Below are 24,265 nucleotides of genomic sequence, written 5' to 3'. Positions count from 1 at the left end.
TTTAGATTAAACTTTCAGCTTCAGAAACAATTCATTCATTGTTTTTTCCAAGAGAAGATGAGGATGGCCATTATTATAAACATCATTATAATGACAAAGAACAGGCATGACAGGTACGAGAAAATTTGTGATCAACATTTACTTTTGTCTATAGCTACTTAAATATATCTCCGTAAAATATACTTACCTATATTTCTACTTTTGCACTCTGTTTAGTGCAACATCTATCATGTCTATAACGGTAAATCAGTGCTCTTTCTAATGAAAGTAATAGCATGGCAAGTAGGATACATAACATAATTATCTCATTGTGTAAACTAATCTTCGAGACACCTTCATCACTCTGAGTAAGACTTATGATTGAGATTAGAACAATATGTTGAAATACAGTATATGCAATGCACAGGGTGCAACTATCATTCAATGGTAATTACCAGTATCTAACTTCTCATAAACAAATTTTTAAAAAATCCACCATTGGCAGCTGCAAATGCACACATCCCAACAAAATTGTTTTCCATTTTGTTTAAGGATCAGAATGAGATGTTGTATTTCCCCCTTCAAAACTATAATTAGGCAATAATGATTTACCAATTATTATTTACTTTTTTGTTCATGACACACTTCTCTTGTTCCGTTAGTCAGGATACTATTCTTTTCTTCTTGATGAAGTCAACTTAAACATAGATTTAACTTCTCCTTAGGTAGTCTACATGATTGCTTTTGATGCTGTCAAGGAATTCAGTTTGCTCTAAGCATCGGTGACTAATTAATTGGATGATCTTGGTTGTGCTTGCACTTTTTAAGATTTCTTTCTTACTCTAAATGTAATTGTTGAAGAGATTCCATTCATTTCTTTAAAGTGCGTTATACTGGATGTAGACAAAATGATGAAAATTGTCTTTCTGAGATGATATAGATTACGTCAAATACAAGTACAAAAATATACTTGAGGTAATTTACATGCTGTCTTTGCTGAAGAATGCGCAAATTCTATTCCATAAATCTGAGGTCATCGTTATTTCTACAGCTATTGCAGCTGCTTCCAGTCTTCTTTGCTGCTATATATCTTTAGTCTCTTACAGCAGCGATTCATAGATAATTCTGCTCGAGGAATAAAAATCATAATTATCTCCATTCCGTCAATATTTTTACTTCTCTAAAATATTCTTACTTTTAGGACACATCGATTGCGCTTATCATGAGTTTCCACTGTCCTTTTACAGGGAGATGAGGGCACTTGTCAGTGTATTCCCCATTCGTGACGAGAACAGTAAACATCTTCTAAATGCTATGAAAACTACTCTTTATGGACCACGCTGGAAAAAAAAAAAAGGTGCAGCAACGATAAATAGCTAGCCTTTTCAAATTGTCTTTTTCCCCACGAATTAGGTGCATCAATGACGTATAAAACGTTCCTACGTTAGTCACCTTATTCCATATTGAGTCACAGTTAGGAATAAAAGCATCTCTAAATTTCTAGGTTACATCAATGCTCTCCTATACATTGCAATTTACATATTATGTTGACCTTAAGGGTTATTTTGCCTATGGAGATTTGTTCTGGGGGAACAGCATATCTTCATATAAAGATGCTTTGATGAGTACTTCTTTGTCCATCTCCACATACTGATCTCCGGCGATTTCACCAGAACATGCTTCAAGAACAAGATACCCATTTTCGTCCAAATCGCGCTCTTCCTTTTGCTTGGTGGAGTATATTGTCACAGAATAAAGAGAATTGTATAGGCCTATCGCAAGAGGGTCACGTTTTTCATTTCTCTCGATAGTAGCGTACTGTGGTACCATGCTGTGGTTCTCTGTGGTACCATGCTGTGGTTCTCTGATGGGTGCGGATTGGTTGGAAGTTGAAAGAACATCTTTGTAAACTGACCATTCAGAGACCTCACATCTAACATCGTTATCTGCCGGTCTGAACTGGATGGACATATCTCTGTTGATCTCATGTCCAAATGATGTGACATTGTTAATGTAACTAGTCTTTTCCTGTTTAAATCTCGTAGGCCTGCGTGGACTTACGTTGGAAATCATGTAACCGTTTTCAATCTCGTTTTCACTGGTAGAGGAGTTCCTAGATTGAACAGATTTGACATCTTCCTTTTTCTTCACATTTCCTGCCATGTCCATGTATAGCTCTTTCTTGACATTAGATGTGATGTCTTGATACTGCGCAATGTCTTCACCCTCTCGATGTAGCATGACGTCACGGAGAGGCCGCGAAATCGCGTCCGGTAGATTGTTGACCACTTCCCCTTCAAGAGTGTGATCCTATCAAGGACAATAAAGAGTAGGGGTAGCATGTATTTTGTTGTTTGCTGACATTAACTTTTAAGCTTATTTCTAGACATGCGCAATGTGTTTGGAAAAAAAAAAAACGTTTATCAATCATGGTAACTGATATGAGTATTAAATTGTCATCCTCGTTAAACAAATATAGTCCTATGGCATCTCGAGGCTTCTGCCTACATTTCTACATATGCAATAAATATCAGCGCCGTTTGATGTATCGGAGAAATGTAGAAGCACGTGATATTAGCGTGACAATTTACCTGGAAACCGAACATGAAAAAATTCAAATCTATGCTAGCTTTGTAACAAAAGTGTGATTGTTTGAAATTAGAGTTTCCAAAATGCACACGTTATTCTTTCTGATGAGTTAAGAGTTAACTTTGCATATAGAAAAACTGTTAGTATAGAACTTGCTGCGAGCGTAATTCGTTATTTTAAGCCAACTATATTTCTCGATTTGTAACTAGGGAGTTAAATACTACAGAGAGTTCCGTTCGAAAGTTACGACCTGTTTTATTTAACAATAAAATCTACGGTGACTACCTCTGCAGAGTTCTGGTAGATGTGGTGCATTTCTTCCTGATTAGCTGCTGTGGCGTCGCCAGTTTTGTTGCCCTGATGTTCCGACAAAGGGCGATGCATCGCGTCGGTATTGATAGGATGGGTACTCGATTTATTTGAATTTTCTGGGTGGCTACGTTTTCTGTTGGGTGAAAAGAAACGATATGAGAGGTTCGGGAATATACGTCGTTGTAATAAAATATGAATACAGGTTTGTACGGAAACAGCTTTGGCAAATGATCAACATTTTTTTCGCAGATTTCTGAAACAAAATTTCCATTCTACAAATGTAGTAAATATGAACTACTTTTACTTTCAATCTTAACTTTCAAGCATTGAAGGATTGTGTGAATTCTATTGTCCGTCCTTTCATCGAATATCTGTTGTGCCTGAGGTATCGCTGGGAACATTATGACTGTCTTTGTCGTTTTATGTCACTATTTTTGATACATAACGTATTGCATTATAAATAACCATTTTATGTAAATATATAATAATATTAACAACACATTACATTTTATTAATTCATTTATTTATATGGGGTAAACACATAATGTAATAGAGAGAAAAGTATGTGCTTTCACTCACTTTTTCCAGCGATGTTTGCACCAAGCGATAGATGAAATGGAAAGTACGAAAGCAGCGAAACAGACAGGGGATCCAATAGTCAGTGCAGTATATTTTGTCTCCAGGTCTCCAGAAACTGACAAAATAATAGAATTCATCGTATCCACAATTCGTCATCAAATAATGATTTAATGCTGGGAAACTTGTTATGACTTTCTTAGCATTTCTCTCGGGGGGCAAACTTCTTATGTCCCTTTTATGTCGGTCACCACCGATTCCTATAGAATAGAGAAACAAGTCGTCTGAAATGTCTGATCAACATTCAGGCATTTGTAATTTCTAAGATCTTAACATCTCCAAGGTTTCAAATTATTGTTTACATTATAGTCCCATTATTTCCATAATCATACCAGCGTAAACGGTAAAAGAACGGCCAACGGACACAATTTTGTTCTTCAGTTCATCTTCTCTAATTGTGTGAAAGAAATCTAGTAAATACGCAATATTATTGTAACATTTAACTAACATTTGAAAATTATTGATTCTTTTGAAAAAGGGCAAAGGATTTGAAATGGAAGAATTTGTCGAAAGGACAACTTTATCGCATATAAAGCAAATCACCTCGCTCAGCACTTCACACGAATTCAGTTAATGATAACAATTATAGTGGAAATGTTGATTCAATGATAACTAAGATACAAAAAGAAAAGTTTTTGCAATACCGTCCTCCGACAACCTTTAATCATACCAGCATTCGACACATTACACATTTTCTTCAGGGTTTCGGACATACCTATTTGATGACTATTGAGAAATTTTAGAAATAATGGGCGTACTGATTTGATTAAGACACGAAGCTCACCTGGAAACCCTGGGTCCACTGTTTCTTGCAAAGCCGTCCATTCTTCGGTGTCCTGAATCTCGTCTATGATTCAAAAGCAGACAACAGGGGAGTAGGAAGTGCACACGCTCAAGATAACGCATTGTTGTGGGCATTCACTCATGTAGTCTTTACTCTACACGTTTCCATAAGATCATACATAGAAAAGAAAAATGAGCCCCTATGCCCCTCTTCTTTTGCAAATCAAACCATAGAAAAGTTGGTCCTGTGTTCCAAGTGCTTCAGGCTGATGATGGCGGCAAACAACATAATATTGTTCCGTACCACATATTCATACGTCATTTATTACAGGGAAAGAGGTCGACATGATGTTGTGAGAGACAATGGTAACCTGCTAGCACACGCATTCAGTGCAGACTTATTCGGTTTTAAAATACTACAAATTATGTCAGTCATAGCTGCGGGGGCTTTCAAAACAGTGCAAAATAAGAAGAAAAGATGGTTCAATGGATTATACAAGGAATCCTGTGCATTAAAGAGTACTACAGCGCATAAATCAACTACTGTTAGAGGCATAATGACGCCCCCTCCGTAAATTATGGCTGAAATCATAGACATTACCACAGAAAGTCACCCAAACAGAAAACGTCTGTAACATTAAACTGTTCTTAAACTGAAGGCTACAGCATAGAAATACTTCATGAATACTCGTCCATACAACATGAATATTTCAGTTCATGTAACACACTGAATGTGCAATTACAATACTCACTTGAAGTGAAGTCTATGTTTTCTGATGTCGTTGTGCTGATTTCGGAGTCATGTCGTTCATTATCTTTGACAAAACTCACAAAAATATTTAAACCTGTATCAACACGACTAACGGAAGAGCGAAACGTAGCAGATACATATCTTTGAGAAAGAGTGAAATTTGAAACATAATTATTATATTCATTTTTCTTTCACTTGAAGCAAAGGAATACTTCCGTCGGGGAGATTGAACAAAAGTTACAAGACATGTAGACATTTTAAAAGCAGTCAAAGGCTCGGTTTTAATAGTAATGACTCAAAACGTTATCAAAGATTCAACAATTAACACATAGAGAAGTGTTAACAGGAAATGCAGATGATAGGCATACATTTCAGATGACTGAACGAAATCACAATCAAGAATTACAAGCCTATTCAACCATTTCTTTTGGCAGCTACTGCATGTATATAATATATAAATATTATACAAATAGTGAATGGTCACGAGTGCAATGGTACGAGATTTCGCATGAGGTGAAAGATAGAGGCGCTCGATTCAACGAGGCGAAGCCGAGTTGAATAGTGCGCCTCATCTTTCACCGAGTGCGAAATCTCGTTCCAGTGCAAAGGTAAAGACCATACACTATTTGATTTATGCAACGTCCAAGTAGATCTTTTTGGTCTAAGTAGGCCTAGAAGTCTATATTATATGTATGAAAAATATAGCCATACTTACATGTGGATCCACTGCGATTCTCTTTCTGGCTTGTGCAATCAGTGTAGATACAGGTCACAGCTATACTAGCGCTCATACACACGTACACTAGCACTACGTAGGCCTACGTACGCGCATGCATGTACCGCACACGTACACTGCGCTAGCTGCATGCGATCCTCAATATGCAACACACACAGTACATGCAGTACCGTACAATTTCTCGAACCGTGGAATAGAACAAAAAAATGAACCCAGTTGCACGCAAAAATAGAACCAAAATTTCACGGCGCGTTGAATGGAGTACTTATTGAATATCACGTCACCAACAATCCTCCAATCAAATTACAAGGATCTACTTGGACGTTGTATAAACTGAAATAAATAACACCGGTGCTTTTGAAAAGTCAGGAGCCAAATATTGAGGAAATCGTCTTCAATTTTCTATCGCTCTAGATGTTATCCTAATCATGCTTTCGCAAAGTTTGAAGTGAAAATAATCAATTGATTTTGTGTTTTTGTTTGTTTGTTTTTTCGTTTGTTTGTGGGGAGGAGAATAGATATGTCAGATGGCATGATAGCAATCACCTCGACATTAATTGTGGCCTTCTCATCAAGATAAAGAACTGTCTCATTTGTATTACAGATTGTGTGTTGCATTATCTACTGCCCGGCAAGAAGAACTATCATTTAATGCACACTAAACCCAATTGAAGACTTCACTTGTCAATGACTCATCCCGCTATTAAAGAATCGTCACTTGCTATAATAGTATAATGATACAATGTCGTGTAAGATGCAGATACTACAATAAGGAAATCATGGTCACGATTGACAAGTTCACATACCCACCTTCTTTAGCAGGTGGGCCTGCTATATAATGGATAATTCAATTCATCTCTATATTATTCACGAAAGTAATATCAGCCAGTAACTTTTTTTCACCAGGTCGATATCATAAAAGCGTTAATAACGCAGATACAGGCTACAAAATGACGCATGAAAGTTTTGATATCCACTAACATAAAAATTCACAAATATTCCTTTCAAATACCATCACAAAAATTACTTATAAATCAAAAATAAAACTATTCATCTAAAATTATATTGAATGATGTGGAATACAATTAAGATTAACTTAGGTGAAAATCCTAAAAAGGTTGTTTTTTTTAAATGACAGGAAACAAAAGATATAGAAAATTATGTAATGTAGGTTAACTTTGGGCAAGTTGTCTTCCTTGCAGAGATCTACTTCTGATGTAATGCTTTCCCAATTTTGATGTGAGATTTTGTAATTGACCTTTATTTATGTATTTATTTTAGGGGGAGGTTTGGGTATCTGCTGTCAAAAAAAAAAAAAAGAGAGAATACTGTTGATAACCATATCAATATTTCTTTCTGCCTCACTTTCTACTCTAACTTTAAAAAAAAGTTTGCTTCTGGTTGCATTATGACATACTGCATACTGTAAGTTATTTATTGTGCGATATACCGTTTGTTACATTATCGATTGCCCGGCAAGTCGGGACTGATGCGTTCCAAACGGGGAAGTAAGTCGACCACCCAGTTCGTCCACACTGCAGTGCCGCGCTGCCATTTAGCAAAAAGCCTTCGACACAAGTAAGAATCATGTTGGATCCAAAGCTCGTGATACTAGAGTCCCAATAACCATCAGATACAAGCCCGGGATGCTTACAAAACCCTACAGAAAGTTTCGATAAGCAAGAGAGAGAAGTCGTGATAAGAGAGAGAGAGAGAGAGAGAGAGAGAGAGAACATAGAGAAATATTCTAACGACACGAAAAAGAAAGAGTGTATAGTTTTTGGTCATCTTATAATCACTTAATTCTGCTAGCGTCGCCATTGTCGATGTAAACTAATATTGTGATATAATCGCTTCAGGGAACATTTTAATGAACCGATGATCCGTGTGATCATAAAGCCAGACGGCATTAATGAAGAGAATTTGGAATTCCTCAAATGAAACCAATGTGGAATAAAGACTGTCTTTTTTTTTTGGGGGGGGGGTTAAGTATAAGGTGAAGATATGTCAGAATTAAAAGCAAAGTTATATCTTATAATGTATGTTAAAGTGCTAGTGAATTACATGTTATAATCGTCCCAGAAGCAGTGGTAAATCAATAGGGATAATACAAGTCTGAAGTCACGTGTCAATAGTACTGACATGTTACATAGAGAGAATAATAGAGAATAAGAAAATTTTCTTACTGCCATTGGGTAATATTGTTTTGATACTCACTGTTAAACAAACAATGGACTTCCTCGTCGGAGTGTACCCTGGTTTGAGGTGTCCAAAGATGAGAATGGGTTACGCTTCCAATGAAATTGGCATACTCTTCTGATTGATAACACATGCAGTTCCTGTCATGAACAATAGCAATGTCATGGTTTCCCGGTTTCCCTCTACAGGTAGACACACACTCTTCGTCCGAATTAACGTTAAATCCGGAGAATGTTAAAGCCTCGAAATCGTGATGATCGCCCCGGTAGCACCCAAGAAATCCTGGTTCTGCGTCCACACAGTAAGAGTGAAATGGTTATCGACCAACCCTTCGACATTTACCTATGGAGACAAAAGTGCAATTTACAAACATTCAAACGACAGAAAGTTATAGGCACAAAAGTCCACTGTTTGTCATTTCAAAACAACACATGACGTGCTTCATAAACTCTACAAAAGTCGTCGTATATCTGATGTGAAGCAATTTTCTATTTTTTTTAACAAGTATTAATTTCTTATTTTTAGCAACTTACCGTACTTTAACATCTTCAGATTTAACAGATAAATATGGTAACATGTTCAATATATACATATATATATATATATATATATATATATATATATATATCGGATACCCCATTAAAAAAAATCATATCACATCACGAATACATTGCTTGCACAAGTTTTCACGTTTACCCTCACCTCGGCATCTCAGTCTCACAGCCTTGTTCCAGGAACACTCAATTCCTTGTGACAGGCAGTCATAATATACTTGTCTTCTGATAACCTGTGCATTGACATTTCGGAAATCGTTTAGGGACCGTTTAAATGCTTGATAAACTCATTAAACATTTCTTTGTGGTTAATACACTTTTCGTCGTATTTCTGTAAATTTAGCACACTACCAGACAAATCGGGGGTTGTTTAAACAGTAGAAAACGAATTCACATTAATGACATTGCAAGATCTGTCTGAAGAATTCGACTTAAGTATTTCTAATTCGTAAGAGTGCAAATGTATTGATGTGCGTATAAAGATGCCGTTCAGAGAATAGTATCTAGTTGTTGTTTTTGACATCTTAATTCATTAAACTGAGTGAAACGTCATTGCATACATTCTCCCAATGCATACTCATAACCATTATTCACAATATTGCAGTTACCTAGGGAATATGCACGCCATTGAATCTTGTTTGATGTTGCTGCACTTGGACTAGGTTGAGCCCAATAATCTTTTACGGCTGGGAAGCCGAGCTCTCTGCAGACTAAATCAGCAGCTCCCTCTTTAAAGCCATCATAGCACACATATCTGTCTGACTCCAGGATCACTAAGCCATCCAGGGAAGAAGATCCATCAACCAGCTTTACAGATGGTATTTCTTAAAATTGAATGAATGTAGGTCTCTAAAGTGCATTTGTGATTTTATTTGATTGAATTCATTTTAATTGTATTTAATCCTAGTAGTCCACGACAACAACCAATATAATTATCAATGGACAAAACAGTATCGAAGTCGTCAAAATGCCGTTCAAAACATAAAAAGAAGCAACAAAAGTTAATGCAATTTTGAATGAGCAATTAGATAGCACAAGGCAGTAATTGTTATGTAAAATTACCTAGTAAATGACGAATCCAAAGCTTAACAATGGGTCTGTGAAGAAAGAACTTTAACGTATATGGCGGAACCAACTAATAGCAACGCTTGTAAGTTACGCTCGGTTTGTTTGGATGAGTATGTTCTTAGAATATCCTAGTAGAGAATTCTTGAGACATGGCTCATCCATGAAGGGTTAAGAAATTAGAATTAACAAAAATAGAAAAGAAAGAAGGTTAAAAGTACCCTGGGCACTGCATTTTTGTTAACACCTCTCTAAACCTAGGAGTAAGGAAAATGAATAGATAAGAAATGTCAATCTGAATCTTGTTGTAATGTAGTGGTAAGAAATGGTTTCATCGGTCTTTTTCAGTTTCAGATTCAGTTTCAGGTTCTGTCAGATATCATATCTTGTATGTCAAATCGCATCAATACATTGTTGATAGATTGAATTTCAATGAGAAATCTCCGTCCTATAGGCGCCTGTATAACCCAACTACTGCTGGCGGTGCATACTTCATCACACCATATGTCGAGGTCCAGTGGCCTCCCCGGGCAGTTGAGAGTAAAATCTGGGAGCGCAAGAAAGGAAAGCGCTGTACGAGAAATGTTGAATTTTGTATTGGGTGAAAAGAAAATGAAATGTTGTCATTATTAAGCATCCATAATCATGTAGTGATAGCCATTTTAACTCATTGTGTAAGAAAGAAATGATTGCTGCTAAAATACTCTAATATGATATTTCACACTAAATATGATATTTTCTGTATCAAAGTCCAAGGTTGGAAACGTTCTGCAAATCATCAATCAGCTGTCAGTAGTATACCCAGTTGATTGAAACGTTAAAGTATAAGTAGAACAGTACCCTGATTATACCATATATATAATAAACTATAAGAATATGCATTACAGTAAGAATATCGTGTGTGATTTGTTTTTAAATATATCTTGCATAACCATGCATGACTCATCATATAAAGATAGTTAAGAAGAATTCAGGATCCATAAAAGTCCATAAACCAAAAGAATAATAATAATAATAATAATAATAATAATAATAATAATAATAATGATAATAATAATAATAAAAATACGTACACGTCATGTTGCTTGCTGAAGTTGAGGAAGTGAGCAGGAAACAGGCAACCAAGAAGACCACGGGAGAACGCGACATTCTTGATCTGTGCTTGATCACGGAAAAAAGCACCCTATATCAATCCCTCTTTATCCGTAGAATTAACGAGTTTCTCAAACTCGATGAGATTTAAGTATTTCTGCTCAAATTGATACACTTGGGGTTTTTTCTCCAGTTGGGAAAATTTGAAAGTACACTTCCAAGTTTCTAATACATTGTAAATGTATAGTTCAAAGTGAAGTCCTGTAATGCTCTGTTGAAAAGACTGTACAATCAGTGCTGATAGTGTCGTTGTTGGTATCACTGGAAGAAAGGAGTACGAGCTTGCTTGCGCATCTAATTGGCAACTCCCCTTGCTGTGCGCACTTGTGTTAAAGTAAAAGTCGGTATACGAATGATATTGTAATGTCCTACTAATTCCAAACGGCTTCAAGAAAGTGCCAAGAGAGGACCGATATAGATACCATGTAGGAATGCGGTTGATTCGTTTGGTTTTCTTTGACGGTATAAGAAAACAGCATCAATGAATCACTTTGATCAATGGCTTGATTAACTTTTGTTTTACTATCATGATTGTTCTAAAATTGTGGTTGATTTGTCATGAATTTGTCTCCGCATGATTATGTCACATCATTACCTCTTTAGTCTGTTAATTATCGAACAGTGTTTCAGACTTTTGCTGTAACAATTGATTTTAATAACTTTTACACTTGCACCTAAAAGGCAATATCAAAGAATTAAAAAAAAAACAATACGTATTTGGTAAGCTGACAAAATATTCTATGGACCACGGGATGAATAAACTGCCTCATGTTCCTATAGAGTATGTAGATAATTGATTATTCATTCGGGGTATATCACGTCGTTTTATTAAACGAATTTTAGAAAAAAAGAAAAAAAAAGAATATAACAGAGGAGATTTGAATATTTTTTTTTTTTTTTGGTTATCATTATAACAGAAAAGCAGGAGACAACGATCATAAGCAGCAGCTTGACATGGATCGAGGCCTCGGGGTAAAATTCGAGACTTAAAATCGATTTACATATCTGTTTGACGGACGTGTCTACAAAATAGAATCAACAATCAAATCCCAAATATCGTAGTAATTTATGAGGTCAAAAATAAAGGGAAAATGAAAAATAGTTTTCGTTTATTTGTTATCAATAGGCATTTTTTACCATAATACTGTGCTGAGGTGAGCGCTGTACTGTGCTGTGCTGTGCTGTGCTGTGCTGTGCTGTGCTGTGCTGAGCTGTGCATGCGATGAAATACAATTTTGTTAATTCAATGTTTGGGTATATATACCTGATTAAATTGATTCTGGTTTGTTCTTTGTGTCACATGTATGTCTTCTACATACTTCTACAATATCAACAATTTTGATACGCAGCAAAGTACTAAAACTAATACTATATCAATATAAACTGTTTGTGAGTGAACGTAAAAAAAAAACTTCTTATCACTCATGCATCATTATATTTCGATAAAAGATATTTTTTTCATAAGTGCCTTAAAAGAATATAATTTGGTGGTTGTCTTAATTTGCTCAGGGAGATTATTCCAAACGTCAGGTCCATGATGTCTAATTGACTTGTGAGCTATCATTAACTTGGGATTGTGGAGGTGATAATCTTTAGAATGTCGAGTTTGGTAAGCGTAGACGCTGGAGTTCACAGTGAATAGGTTGTGGAGCCGCGAGGAAGGGAGGGTGTTGGATTTGTATTTGTACATGAATATTGCGCTTTGTAATGTGTGAATATCATGGATTTTCAAAGTTTTCAATTCAAAATTTGATTAGTATGCAATCATTAATTGGTTTAACATGTTAAAGGGACTGTACATCATTGGTTGAGGTTGGGATTCATGTTTTGAACATTCCTGAGTGAGATAATGAAAAGCCTCTCATGAAATATGAAAGAGCATGTAATTTCAAGAAGCATTCAACGTTTGTTTGATGAAAATTGTTTTTTAAATGGCTGAGATATCCCAAAAAGTGTTAATAATAAAAGGCGACATGCCACAACTTTATTAGGATCTCTTTGTTTCACCTTCTTTTTGGATATCTCGGCCATTTTATCGCATAAACTTTTGATACCCCTTACAACTGCATGCTCTTAGACATCTCATAGAGTGGTTTCTGAATATCTCGCAAAACGTTAAAAGCTAAATCCTCACCTCGACCAGAACTGTACACACCCTTTAAGTTTTAATTCACATGTTCCGAGCGAACCAGATTATTTCGTCGTGCAGGAGTAGCTGGTACAAATTCTACGACCATCCACACCTACATACCTTTAGTTATCCATTTCCACAGTGATTGTCCAATCATTCATGTAAGATACCATCTCAAGCTACACACTAAGAAAAAAAGGTTCAATAAGGGAGCTAGAAGGGTTCGAAGTCGCGAAAATGGGTGCAAACTACACGATTTGAGAAAATGGTGGAACTTTGCTTCTTATATGGTTCATTTTGGGTTCGATCTTGCCACGGTCATTGACGGTGCAATATTACGCCCCAAACTAGTCTCAAAACAAAGGCCATCCTATGGTGTTGCTCGGCACTAAAATGCAATATTACATATCCTTGTGCTGATATTATGAACATATATTTTTTGATATCAGGAAACTTAAATTTCTTTCATATTCTATAATCATTCATCGAGAGTATATTTTCAAATTAAGTTGAGTCCATGATGAAAGGGGTCTACTAAAAAAAACAGAAGTAGAATACCTGATTGCTTGTCTGGTATTGACCAATCACATTGTACACATAACCTAGGAGGTTGAACAGATGAAGTTCCAACTGGATGTAATTATTCAAATAGTCGTCAGATTTCTATTGCTGTACAAAACAATTCCACAGGTGCATTTGTGCCTTCGCTGATCGGGATTCGATGCCGCCGTCTCACTGAGCAATCTGAAGATTCATTGTGGACGTTTACGTAATTTTGGCTATATTTTGCTTCAAATGAAATCCTATACTTTAAGATAAAAACATATAAAACAAAAGTCAATTCTGAACAGAAATATTATTGTGCAAAAGTGTTAATCAGAGCTGTTTCATGTGAAAGTGTTTAAACTGTACCCTGGATAGCCGGTTTATTTTATCACTTTTCCTCATGATTCTGACAAAGCAAACTGATATGAATCTTCAAATAGAATTCTCTATCAATAGAAACATCAGATTACTGCCCAGGCATGCCTATTAGAATAATGTTCGTTTTATTTCATTTTTTTGAGCAATTTCTATTCGTGTATCCCCGTGTCTTTAACATTCTCCTAACCTATCTCTTATTGGTTGGGATGTCGAAACGTAATTACCATTACAAAGACATATCTTCCTGTTTGTGGTTCATTCTTGCTAAGGTGCAATATTGAGCCCATAACAAGTCTCAAAGAAAGACCCATATGGTGTTGATCGACACTTGAATACAATATTGCATACCGTCGTGGTGCTACTATGTACATGTTTTTTTTTAAGACATCATAAAACTTGATGTTCTCCCATAATTTCATAATCATTCATCGGAGCATTTTTAAATGAAGTTGAGTCTTTGATGGAAGGGTCTGCAAACAAGCTAACGAAGAATACTTGACTGCTCGTCTGGTATTGACCAATCGAAATGGAATATGTCACAGCATTCCCTGCATGCTTACTGTGCGATGATGGAATCAAACCCTACTACACGCTAAAGATTTTCGTTGCGACTCGATCTCGGGATAGAAAAAAAAAAGTCAATATTTTTTCAAGGCCCTCAAATCTGGAATTCCATCCACTCTGATGTGAAATGTAAGAAAACGGTACAAAGTTTTAAGGAAGCTTTAAAACGTATTTTACTTGAAAGGTTTTCTGGAAGTTACCAATATCATTTTACGAATTTATAAGAGACTAGCAAGATAGGGTGTGTTTGTGAAAATGACATCTTGTGTATTGCTAATATGCGCTGGTCCATGTTTTTGTCTGTGTATGCATGTGTGTGTATGTGTGAGTGTGTGTGTGTTTGTGTGTGTGTGTGTGCCAATGTTTTTCTCTGTATATACAATGTATTTACTTTTCCGGGATTAGTTTTGAATAAGGCCAATTGCCTTCTCACTCACCCTTTCACTTGATATCTTTTGCTGTTTGTTTGCTTTGTTTGTTTGTTTGTCACATTGTCATTTTATTCATACCATTGTCACATTTTATGTATGCATATTTTATTAAGTGAACGTAAAGGAAATGATAAACTAAAATCATTTAGAGAGCAAACTCGCGGATATATAAGGGTGCAAACTACACGATTTATTTGTAAGGGTTGATTTTTTTCCCCTTTTTTTTTTCATGGATTCATGCACGGTAAAGCCTAAGGGTAAAATGCATGCACATGAAAAATGTAAGCACATGTTTCCGTGTGCTTGCAAACACCACATTTTAGAATGAATAAAGACTAGCTGTGATAGTGGAATTTCTCATGAATAAATAATAAAGCATTAAAACCCTGGCTATTGTTCAACACCATTGTCAGGGTGTTAACCACAAACTCCCATACACACCCATTGACCCCTGTGCAAAGTGAAAATTTTGTACAGAGGGTTGGAAATAGAGCAAAATCTGTAACCTAACTGTGAAATTAATCATGGATTTCATGAAACTGATTTGTGTTTTAAACCGCCTCCAACGAAATTGTACACTATACAACTATCTCCCATATCAAGGATAGTGTTATCTGATATATAGTTACTGAATTATTAAGAATCAAAAGTGGATTTTTTTAACGCCTATTAATCCATAGAATACATTCGATGCAAAATAATGACATGGATGTTTCCTAGAGTGTCAATTCACGGACCCAGTAGTTTGGTCACCTGGTGTGGGCATGTTCATTCTTTTCTTGAACATGATTAATGAATTCAATGAATTGTTGAGTCGTGCAAACTTATGTGCGCATAAGTTGACTCCCAGATGGCTCATTGTACAGCTCGTTCATGCGTGTTTGAGCTGAGCATCTAGCGCAAATTCCATTTCCATAGCAGATCAGCTCTTCTGAGGCTTTTCGTAGCGGCTTACTGCAACTCTGACTTCAAAATTATTTTGTCCACTTCATAATATCAAGACCCCGCAGATTCCTACCACGTGGAAAATGGTGAGTTAAAACATCATCGTGAAGCATGATTTGAAATATCCACAATGTTCTCGACCAAGGCCTTACTCTCGATATTACCCTTCATCAAATTTCTTGTATCTGTTATGTTTTTGGTTGTATAGCCATGTCTTATAATGTAGGCTTGCAGGCAGTAATATTAAAATGTTCATTTTAGAATTCTGTTAAAACTGGCTAGTTTTATGCGTGCTGTTTTCTGTTCTATTTTGTTTTGTTTCGTAACCATTCTGTGGAATTAGAGCAGCTTTAGCGATAAAATGTCTTGCTAAAGACGTCATGGCATTCCGATTTCAGATTTCAGATTCATTTATTGTTCATTTAGGAAATTCTTTTTGTTGGTACATGGGCGTGCACATAGGAATATCTACATACATGCATAAACTCACATATATTCATGTACATGTACACATTGTAAATGGTACAATTTTCACTACATACACAATTATACAAGCATAATTTATACTCACAATACAGTGAACACATACATAATCACAATTTCAAGTAATTCTTTATATTTACCGATCAACAACAAAACAAAATAGTTAAGAAAACGTAGAATCGGATATTCCTATAGGAAGTGTATCCTTAACATAACCTTTACGCCACCTCCCCCCCCCCCACACACACAAACACACATCCCCAAGGATAATACATCGCGTCGTGCCATACCACTATTTTGATTAATAACGAATAAAAGGAAGGGAACTGAAGTTGATGAATAATTGTTGATAAACTTATGGATAAATAGACTAGTGTACTAACTAAACTTATAATGGCAAACATTGCACGCTTATCTTTATGCTGGGATAATTCTCTGTAGTCAGGTAGTGTTAGTGGTAGACTGAAGTTCACCCTGTATGCAGCAAGGCAGTGTATAAGAATTGAACTGTATACATTAAGCTGCCATGGAGTGAGTTATGTAGTCACATTTACATAAGTTAGCTCTTCTGCAAAATTATTACACACGCATGAACAGTGGCCTTGAACTCATGACACTTGATTTTCCTTTTCAGGTATTCAAGCAAGATACAATATGATGAAGTTGCGCGCATTCTCCTGATCACGTAAACTTATATGCAATTCTGAAGGACAGAGTGATTCCTCAACAGAATATGTAAGTTTCATTAATGGATTAATCCGTAATACATGTATTTTCAGGTTATTGATTCATCTAGATTTTCAGCATGTGATATCCGTGAAGTATATTATATTAAAGCGTATTATTACACATGAACGCAGTTTTATCGATTACTATAACGTAGCAAACGTTTAGTGGGTTGCGGAAAATTTGATAAGACTATAGTGCAATTTTTGATACCATCTATAATCGAGAGATATGTTACTCAAGTGGACCATTGCGATCATTCATTCTTGCCTTTTCCGTTCTACGTCTTCTCAGTTTTTTTTTTTTTGGACTTTTTCCTGAAAACTCCATGATGGATTGTAACTCATACAGGCAGCATCTCTACCCCGCAAGAATCTTCATTTTTTTTCTTTTTTTTTATATTTATTTATTTATAAATTATTTATTTTATTTTATTTTATTTTATTTATTATTATTATTTTTTTTTTTTTGGGGGGGGGGGGGGGTAATCTTCTTTTCTGTAACCAGTATTATCAAAGTAAATCATATCAATGTTATGAATAAGTAGAGGGGCTATATTTTCTCTTTTTTGTGTGTGTGGTAGCAGGATTAGAGGTGTCAACCATAATGGGCATCATTACACCCATTGCCATGGCCAGCACCCGGACCATCATCTGTGGCAAGCTCAGCAACGGCTGAATGGCTGAGGTCTATAAGTCTTAGTCCTTTCCTAACTGTGTAAAATATACAGCAAACTGATGTTAAATTTGCATGTAATTTGATGTTGTCTTACTTTGTTATTTTATGTTATGAAGACTTTGAGTTGGTCAGGAAAAATGTGGAAATATTTGAATATGCCCTATGTCATAAATGTATGCAGGCCTACATAAAAGGTGTGTATTTTCATCTCAGTCCAAATTCGCCAGATTTTTCTTTTCAACATGACTTTACTCAGGCTATTCCACATTTATTCTTTTTTTTTTCAGCTCTAACTTAGTGATGTCGGCATGCTGTCTCCTAATTCCCCGTCTGCCTGGAGAGGACATGCTGTATGTCTGTGACAAAGTAAGTGCTGCACTTTTATTTTTTTATGGGAGACGGGAATTCCATCTGCTTTCTGACTAGAAATATAAGAGGAATATTTCTTTGCAACATTATCATGTTTTACTTATATGACAAAGAGCTGAAATAAATCTATCCGACCGGATTTGTTTAGAAACCAAAATCAAAGCTTAAAGGGATGATATAGTATTGGTGGAGGTGAGGATTTGGGCTTTTAACTTTTTGTGATATACCAAGAACCTACTTATGAAATAATAGAGAGTATGCCATTCTAAGAGGAATTCTAAAGATTATTTGATGAAAATTGGTTTTGAAATGGATGAGCCATCCAAAAACAAAATAAAACGCAGCGATCGTGATAAAAAGTGAGTCCTATATTATATTATTATTGCTCTGTTTTGGATATCGCAGCTATTTCAAAACCATTTCTCATTATTTCAGCAAAAGTCGTTAGAAACCTGAAGTAGATCTATGCAATCAATTTAATTTTCCATTTTCTGGTCAATGATCATAGTTGCAACCTGTTAGTTTATGTAAGCAACAAAACCGCCTATAGTGTAAACGACCTATTTCCTTCGAAATTTTATTCAGTCATTATTTATTCATGCCAAAATCTCTTTCAGAACCTGGCAGGACTAAATCCCACAATCTTCACTGTGAATGCTGCGCACTATTTGGCTGGATGGTTGTGAAATCTGCCCGAATTCCTGTATACAATCGTGTCTTCCTTCGCTACAATGTTTCCGGCCTTCTGTGCTCTGTGGCTTTCAGTATCCCAGACAAGGCAGAAACACCCGATGCATACTTCAGCAGTACATTGCAAGCCTTGATCTGAACAGGCAACTATCACGAAGAAAAACCTACTGCATTTCATTAACAATATTGTTCAATAATTGTCTTGATATAGTTTACCAGCCTAAAGTTTTCATGGTGTATACTTTTACAAGGAATTGTCACCAGAGAAATGATGTTGTTCAGCTTGTCCCTCCGTTCGTACATCAGTCTGTTATCGATTATGGCAACGTTGTATCACGAAGGGAAATGAAACGAAAAGTACAAGTGGACAAGTTAATGCAGGGAGATTACTTTAGCAGTTGAACACATCGTCACAATTTGAGGAATATCGGAAAATCCGTTGAAGAGCTATATATACACATATATTTAGAGTTTCAGTGCCGCCATTACGAGATGAGAAAGCTACATCTTTGACGTCAACCATGGAAAATTATATAAAGAAATGTAAAGAAAATAGGCATAGTTTCACGTTTCTAGCATTACAAAAGGAGCACTTGATTAACTTCTTCCAGAAGGGGGTGGGGGTAATATTACCCTTAACATTATGGCAACGACAAATAAGTGGAGGCAATTTGTACTTTTCATTTAGAATCAGATTTTATGGAATTCCCTTGATATTTTCTTCATAGGCCTATACGTTTCCATACATGAAAGTGACACTGAAACTTTAAAAAATGCATAACTTCCACTGGATCATACGATTTTCCATGTTCACATATGTGTTCTTATGATATTGCTCCAATCCACGGGTACATTTGGGTTTCATTCCCCTTTAAGTACTGTTTGAGGTATCCAAATGAAACTTTGCATATGTATATATACGATTGGATGAAGTTACTTCTACCACCTTGTGGGTGCCAGCGTTCAAGGTCAAATATTGTAGGTCATTGTCAAATTCTACAATGTCATTTCGTGCTCTTTCTTTGCATCTCACCTTGTAAGCACTGTCGACATAGTATTGTGGTGTTCTTTTAGTAACTTTCCACACTTTTGAGCTATATGACCACCAAATTCACTCCCCAGAACATCTAAAGATGGCTGTCAAGTGTTGATATTGGTGAAGTCCGACTCCGTCAACAGTCAAAAGGTCAATGAGCTTACATTTGAAAATCAGTGTAATCACAAATTCGATATGTGGGCAAGACCTCACTTCGCTTTTACCTTGTTAGATGGTGAATATTTGTGAAGCTTCCGTTTCTAATTCATACAGCATCAGCATACCTTATGTCTGAGAATAGTGGTAAAGAAGATTAGATACTTTGGCAACAGCGTGTAAAATTCGCAAAATTTTATTTTGTGCCTTATTTGCTGAACAAACGTCGTAGGAGGACTACAACCTGCCAGGCAGTATGGCGGAACAATTACTTTATTATTAGCGTCATAGAATAAATGACAATGATGTAGTTCTGAAGCATGCTATTCATTAGATACTTTTGCAATGACTCCATGTATACTTTTAATCGAACTAGGTATATAATCACCAATGTCTTGTACTTGAATAACGACAGAATGATTTCGGTGAGGAAAGTTTTCTGTCACGTCATTTAGGAATAAGGGAACGTGTCAATATTATGCTATTTGTTCCATAGTTATTTCTGAAGTGGTTAAATGTATTTTCCTTTTAAAAAAAATCATTTTATATATACCTACGTTGCATCCAGATGCCTATTCGTTGAAAAATATGGGCAATGTATTCAAAGGACAAAGATCATACACTAATGGGCCTAGGGTATACAACATTTCACTCGTTGTTGTTGTTTTGCTTTGTTTTGTTTTGTGTTTTTTTTTTTTTTTGGGGGGGGGGAGGGGGGGGGGAGGGGGGGGAGGGGGGGGGAGGGGGGAGGGGGGGGGGGACACGGTTCAAAGTGTCCTGAAACCTTGTATAATACATGCATTTAGTCATGTATGATGCCAAACTGTTCCCGCTCATAGCCGTTTCAAGGAAATGACTTAAGATTATTCTTATACTCCATGATTTGGTAATGCTTAAGTGGTTCATAAGAGTCCAGTGAAACTGTGTACAGAACAAAAAGTGGATTTGACAATGGTATACGATATCCGCAATTTACTCTTTGACGGGGTCTATCATCCGATTAATATGTATAAGCACGGTAGTCCCCTATTCGGAAACTACAAGTTAGATAAGCTGCAATCATTTTGCACGCGACCATGGCGTTATAGCCAAAGGTGATCTGCAAATCCCTGTGTGCCTACAGAGGATTGGAAAACGTAACAACTTTCTATGTATAGAACAACGAAACAGAAACTGGTGCATGTATTATTCTCAGTCACTTTGTTAGTCATTATGATGATTTGCTCATTGCAGTTCCGGAATCTCAGCTCGAGGGACTCGAATTGATCACCCAAAACAAAATCTGAATACATAACCATGATAACTGCAATTCTGCCTAGTCTCCATTGGTAGCCCATAAAGGCTGGTATCAAGTTTGATTTTCATATTATAATTATACCTTGTATTTAGATGTTTTCATCGAAATGCCCGTATACCTGAATATGGTATGCGTATGTCAGTTAAGTATCTAAACCATAATGAATTGTAGTCGTAATCTAAGTGCCAAGAATCTCATGTTTTAAATAAATGTGAACCCCAAGACATGTCGTGATAAGGACTTTAAGACAATTGGCGTCGTCATTATAAAACAAACTCCTAATTGTAAGACATGTTTTAAATTTTAGATAAATTCATGTCTATGCTGGAAACATATCTTTTTGATGATTCATGATGACGTCACTGTTACATGAATATTGTACGCATGGAAATATGTAGGCCTATTCGTTTGAATGCATACAAACAACTTGTGAAATCCCCTTACATTTTTTTTTTCTTAGATATGGTGCATACTTTAGAAATGTACGTAGCATGCTTTTGTTTTTTGAGGCTTTGTGTACTGGCAAAAAGCATATCTTATTCTTATAGATTATGTGAATAAGTACGTATTCAAGTACGTTTTGAATAAAACGTATCCAGACAAATGTATATCATATTTTTACCTCTTCCTTCATGCAGATGTATGCTCTTGCTTAGAGGGTTTGTTTGATAGATAGTGATAGTGCTCACCTCATTGGAAAGGTAATTGGGTAAATATTTGGTTTTAGTATGTCATTCAAACACAACTATAAGTTAACTTCTACATTAACATTGCAAAACTCACAAATTCCACGCACACATTTCATGATTCACAGGATCCAAATTACACCAATCTTATTTACTTTGCAGAGTGCAACAACAGCATAAGTTTGATATACTGAGCAAACAGGCTTGCATTAGTTCGCACTGTTCAAAGTTTAAAGTAGTTAAGTAACCAAATTGTACCTTGTTACGTATATTAAGTATATTTACCTTATAGGTATAATGTTGCAAATATGTGGTGCTTATTTCATCCATAACTGCTGCAAAATTGCTTCTTTAAAGGAGCCAATCAGTGTCACTGCCTGTTCCTCTAGAGACGCAATATTGCCCAGTAATCTCAAGGTTCACTTGAGGTTATACTGGGCAACATTGCGCCTCTAAAGGCGTAGACAGTGACACTGACTGGCTCCTTTAAAGAAGCAATTTTGCTGCAGTCATGGATCAAATAAGCACCACATAGGTGCAACATTATACCTATATATATGGCACAAAATCGTACCCTTAAAAGAGGCTACAATCTTGGAACTTAGGGTGCTTATTTGCACCCTCACGAAAGGTGTAAAGTTGCACCAAAAGTAGAGGCAAGAGAGGGTGCAAAGTTGCGTCGAAAATTAAAGGGAGAAAGATCGCACCCTCAAGAAAGGTGCATCTCAGCACCAATAAGTGTGGGTGGAAAGATGCACCCTCAAGAAAAGGGTGCAACTTAGCACCACTTAGTGTGGGTGGAAATATGCACCCAAGGGAACCACTTCGCACCCTCAATAAAGGGTGCAATTTTGCACCTTCTTTGGCGGTGCAAAGGTGCACCCACAGGTTGCAAGGTTATACCCTTGCGCAAGGTACCACTTTTGCACCCATTTCTCGAGGGTGCAAGATAACACCCATAGGGAGCCACCAGTGTGACATCACTTTGCACCCTTAAAAGGTGCAAGAATGAATCATTTTTTCTTAGTGTGTACATATTAGTAGTAACCTTTGAGGTCAGATCAAATAAACAAAGTTGTTCAAGACAATTCCATTTGCACTCACTGGAAGGTATTGAAATGTCATATGAACTCAAGTAAAAGTGATATCACTCTCACTGAGGACGAGGTTGTGGTGTAATTTCCTTACAAATATCTGTTTGAATTTTTTTTTTTTTTGATATACCCATCTATAGATAGCTATTGCCTTTGCACTGTTGACTGTGAAAGTTATCTGCTGAGTTTTTAAGGGGTTAATGTGAAACATGCACTTTACTTTTTTTGCGTTTCCTTCATTTTGTATATCATGATTATATATACATATATTAGCCCCCGGTACGAGAAAGCGATGACACTGTCATCGTATAATTATGATTTTGCAGCCAACATCATCGTTTCTTCAAACCGTAATATTTTGCAATTCTATAGTTTTTCCACGTCCTTTTGCTTAATATTTCTCCTAAATCATTATTCAACTTGTGAACATGGTGTGATTCTTCGCTTCATGACACGCCGAGAACTAATATGATGGCACGATGCATTCCTGTGCTTCTTTTCTTGTATTATTGTTCATTTCATTATTTCTTTTTGTCATATTTACGTTTTCGAATTCAGACTTCCTTTGATACCCTTTTATACCACTGAAAAAAAAGTCAGAAACTTATTGAATATGCTCTTCATTCACGAGTTTAGACAACTTTTATAAGCATTGTCAAGTATAATTGCTCCAAAACACTTCTGTTATGTATAGGTTCGATCTATTCAATTACAATCTCGCGCGTGATCGTCAGTAGTCGAGGACATTTTAAGTGTACATTTTACTTTGTAAGATTTCGTTAGTTTCAGTTTTGAGAATGACAGCTAAATGGCATGATTGATTCAATCCTTGAGAGCCTTTAATGAGGCCGTGGATGGCCGATTCCCGGCCCTTGTACAGGGTTTCGTACATCTACACAATAGAGCTGATTTTATGAGATTTTCACGTACTGATGAAGACTCTGGTGGATAGGCAAGTGTGATTTGTATGTTGCTATACCTACACCGACTCTTTGCAGTCATCAAATACGCAAACGATGTAAACCTCAAGGCCGTGTCACACCTTTCTGTGCAAGCTACGCGGACTTGTTGCGAGGAGGGATTTTCCAGCGCGCAGGAAAATTTTCCGCTGGCGGACAAGAATGTTCGCGAGTTTCTCACATGTGTCTTACCTGCTAGGCGCGTGTTACTTACCTTCTACTTGTGTGTATTCTGTGTGACCTGCGTGAGAGCTTTAAAACCGATCCGTTTTCTGTTACGAGCAACTTACGGGTTCTGCGAAGTACCTGCGTTGGAGTTGCCTGCGAGGTGCTGCCGGTA

At 36.4% G+C, this 24,265-nt stretch overlaps 1 protein-coding gene and 1 pseudogene across 1 annotated transcript in view; both read right to left on the bottom strand.

The window, feature by feature from the left end:
- Positions 1-1,548: 1,548 nt before the first annotated feature.
- LOC140240302 (uncharacterized) overlaps positions 1,549-24,265 on the bottom strand; it is a 38,000-nt gene continuing 15,283 nt past the window's right edge. Inside the window, exons 9-10 of the mRNA XM_072320086.1 lie at positions 2,854-3,013; positions 1,549-2,289 (exon numbers count right to left, since the gene is read on the bottom strand). Coding sequence (XP_072176187.1) covers positions 1,549-2,289; positions 2,854-3,013 — 901 coding nt within the window. The remainder of the gene's footprint in view (positions 2,290-2,853; positions 3,014-24,265) is intronic.
- Positions 3,456-15,513, bottom strand: LOC140240162 (uncharacterized; annotated as a pseudogene).

This window comes from Diadema setosum, chromosome 16, assembly GCF_964275005.1.
Source record: "Diadema setosum chromosome 16, eeDiaSeto1, whole genome shotgun sequence".
Taxonomy (NCBI): Eukaryota; Metazoa; Echinodermata; class Echinoidea; order Diadematoida; family Diadematidae; genus Diadema; species Diadema setosum.
Note: the sequence above shows the minus strand (reverse complement) of the source record. Positions and strands in the feature narration are given on the sequence as shown.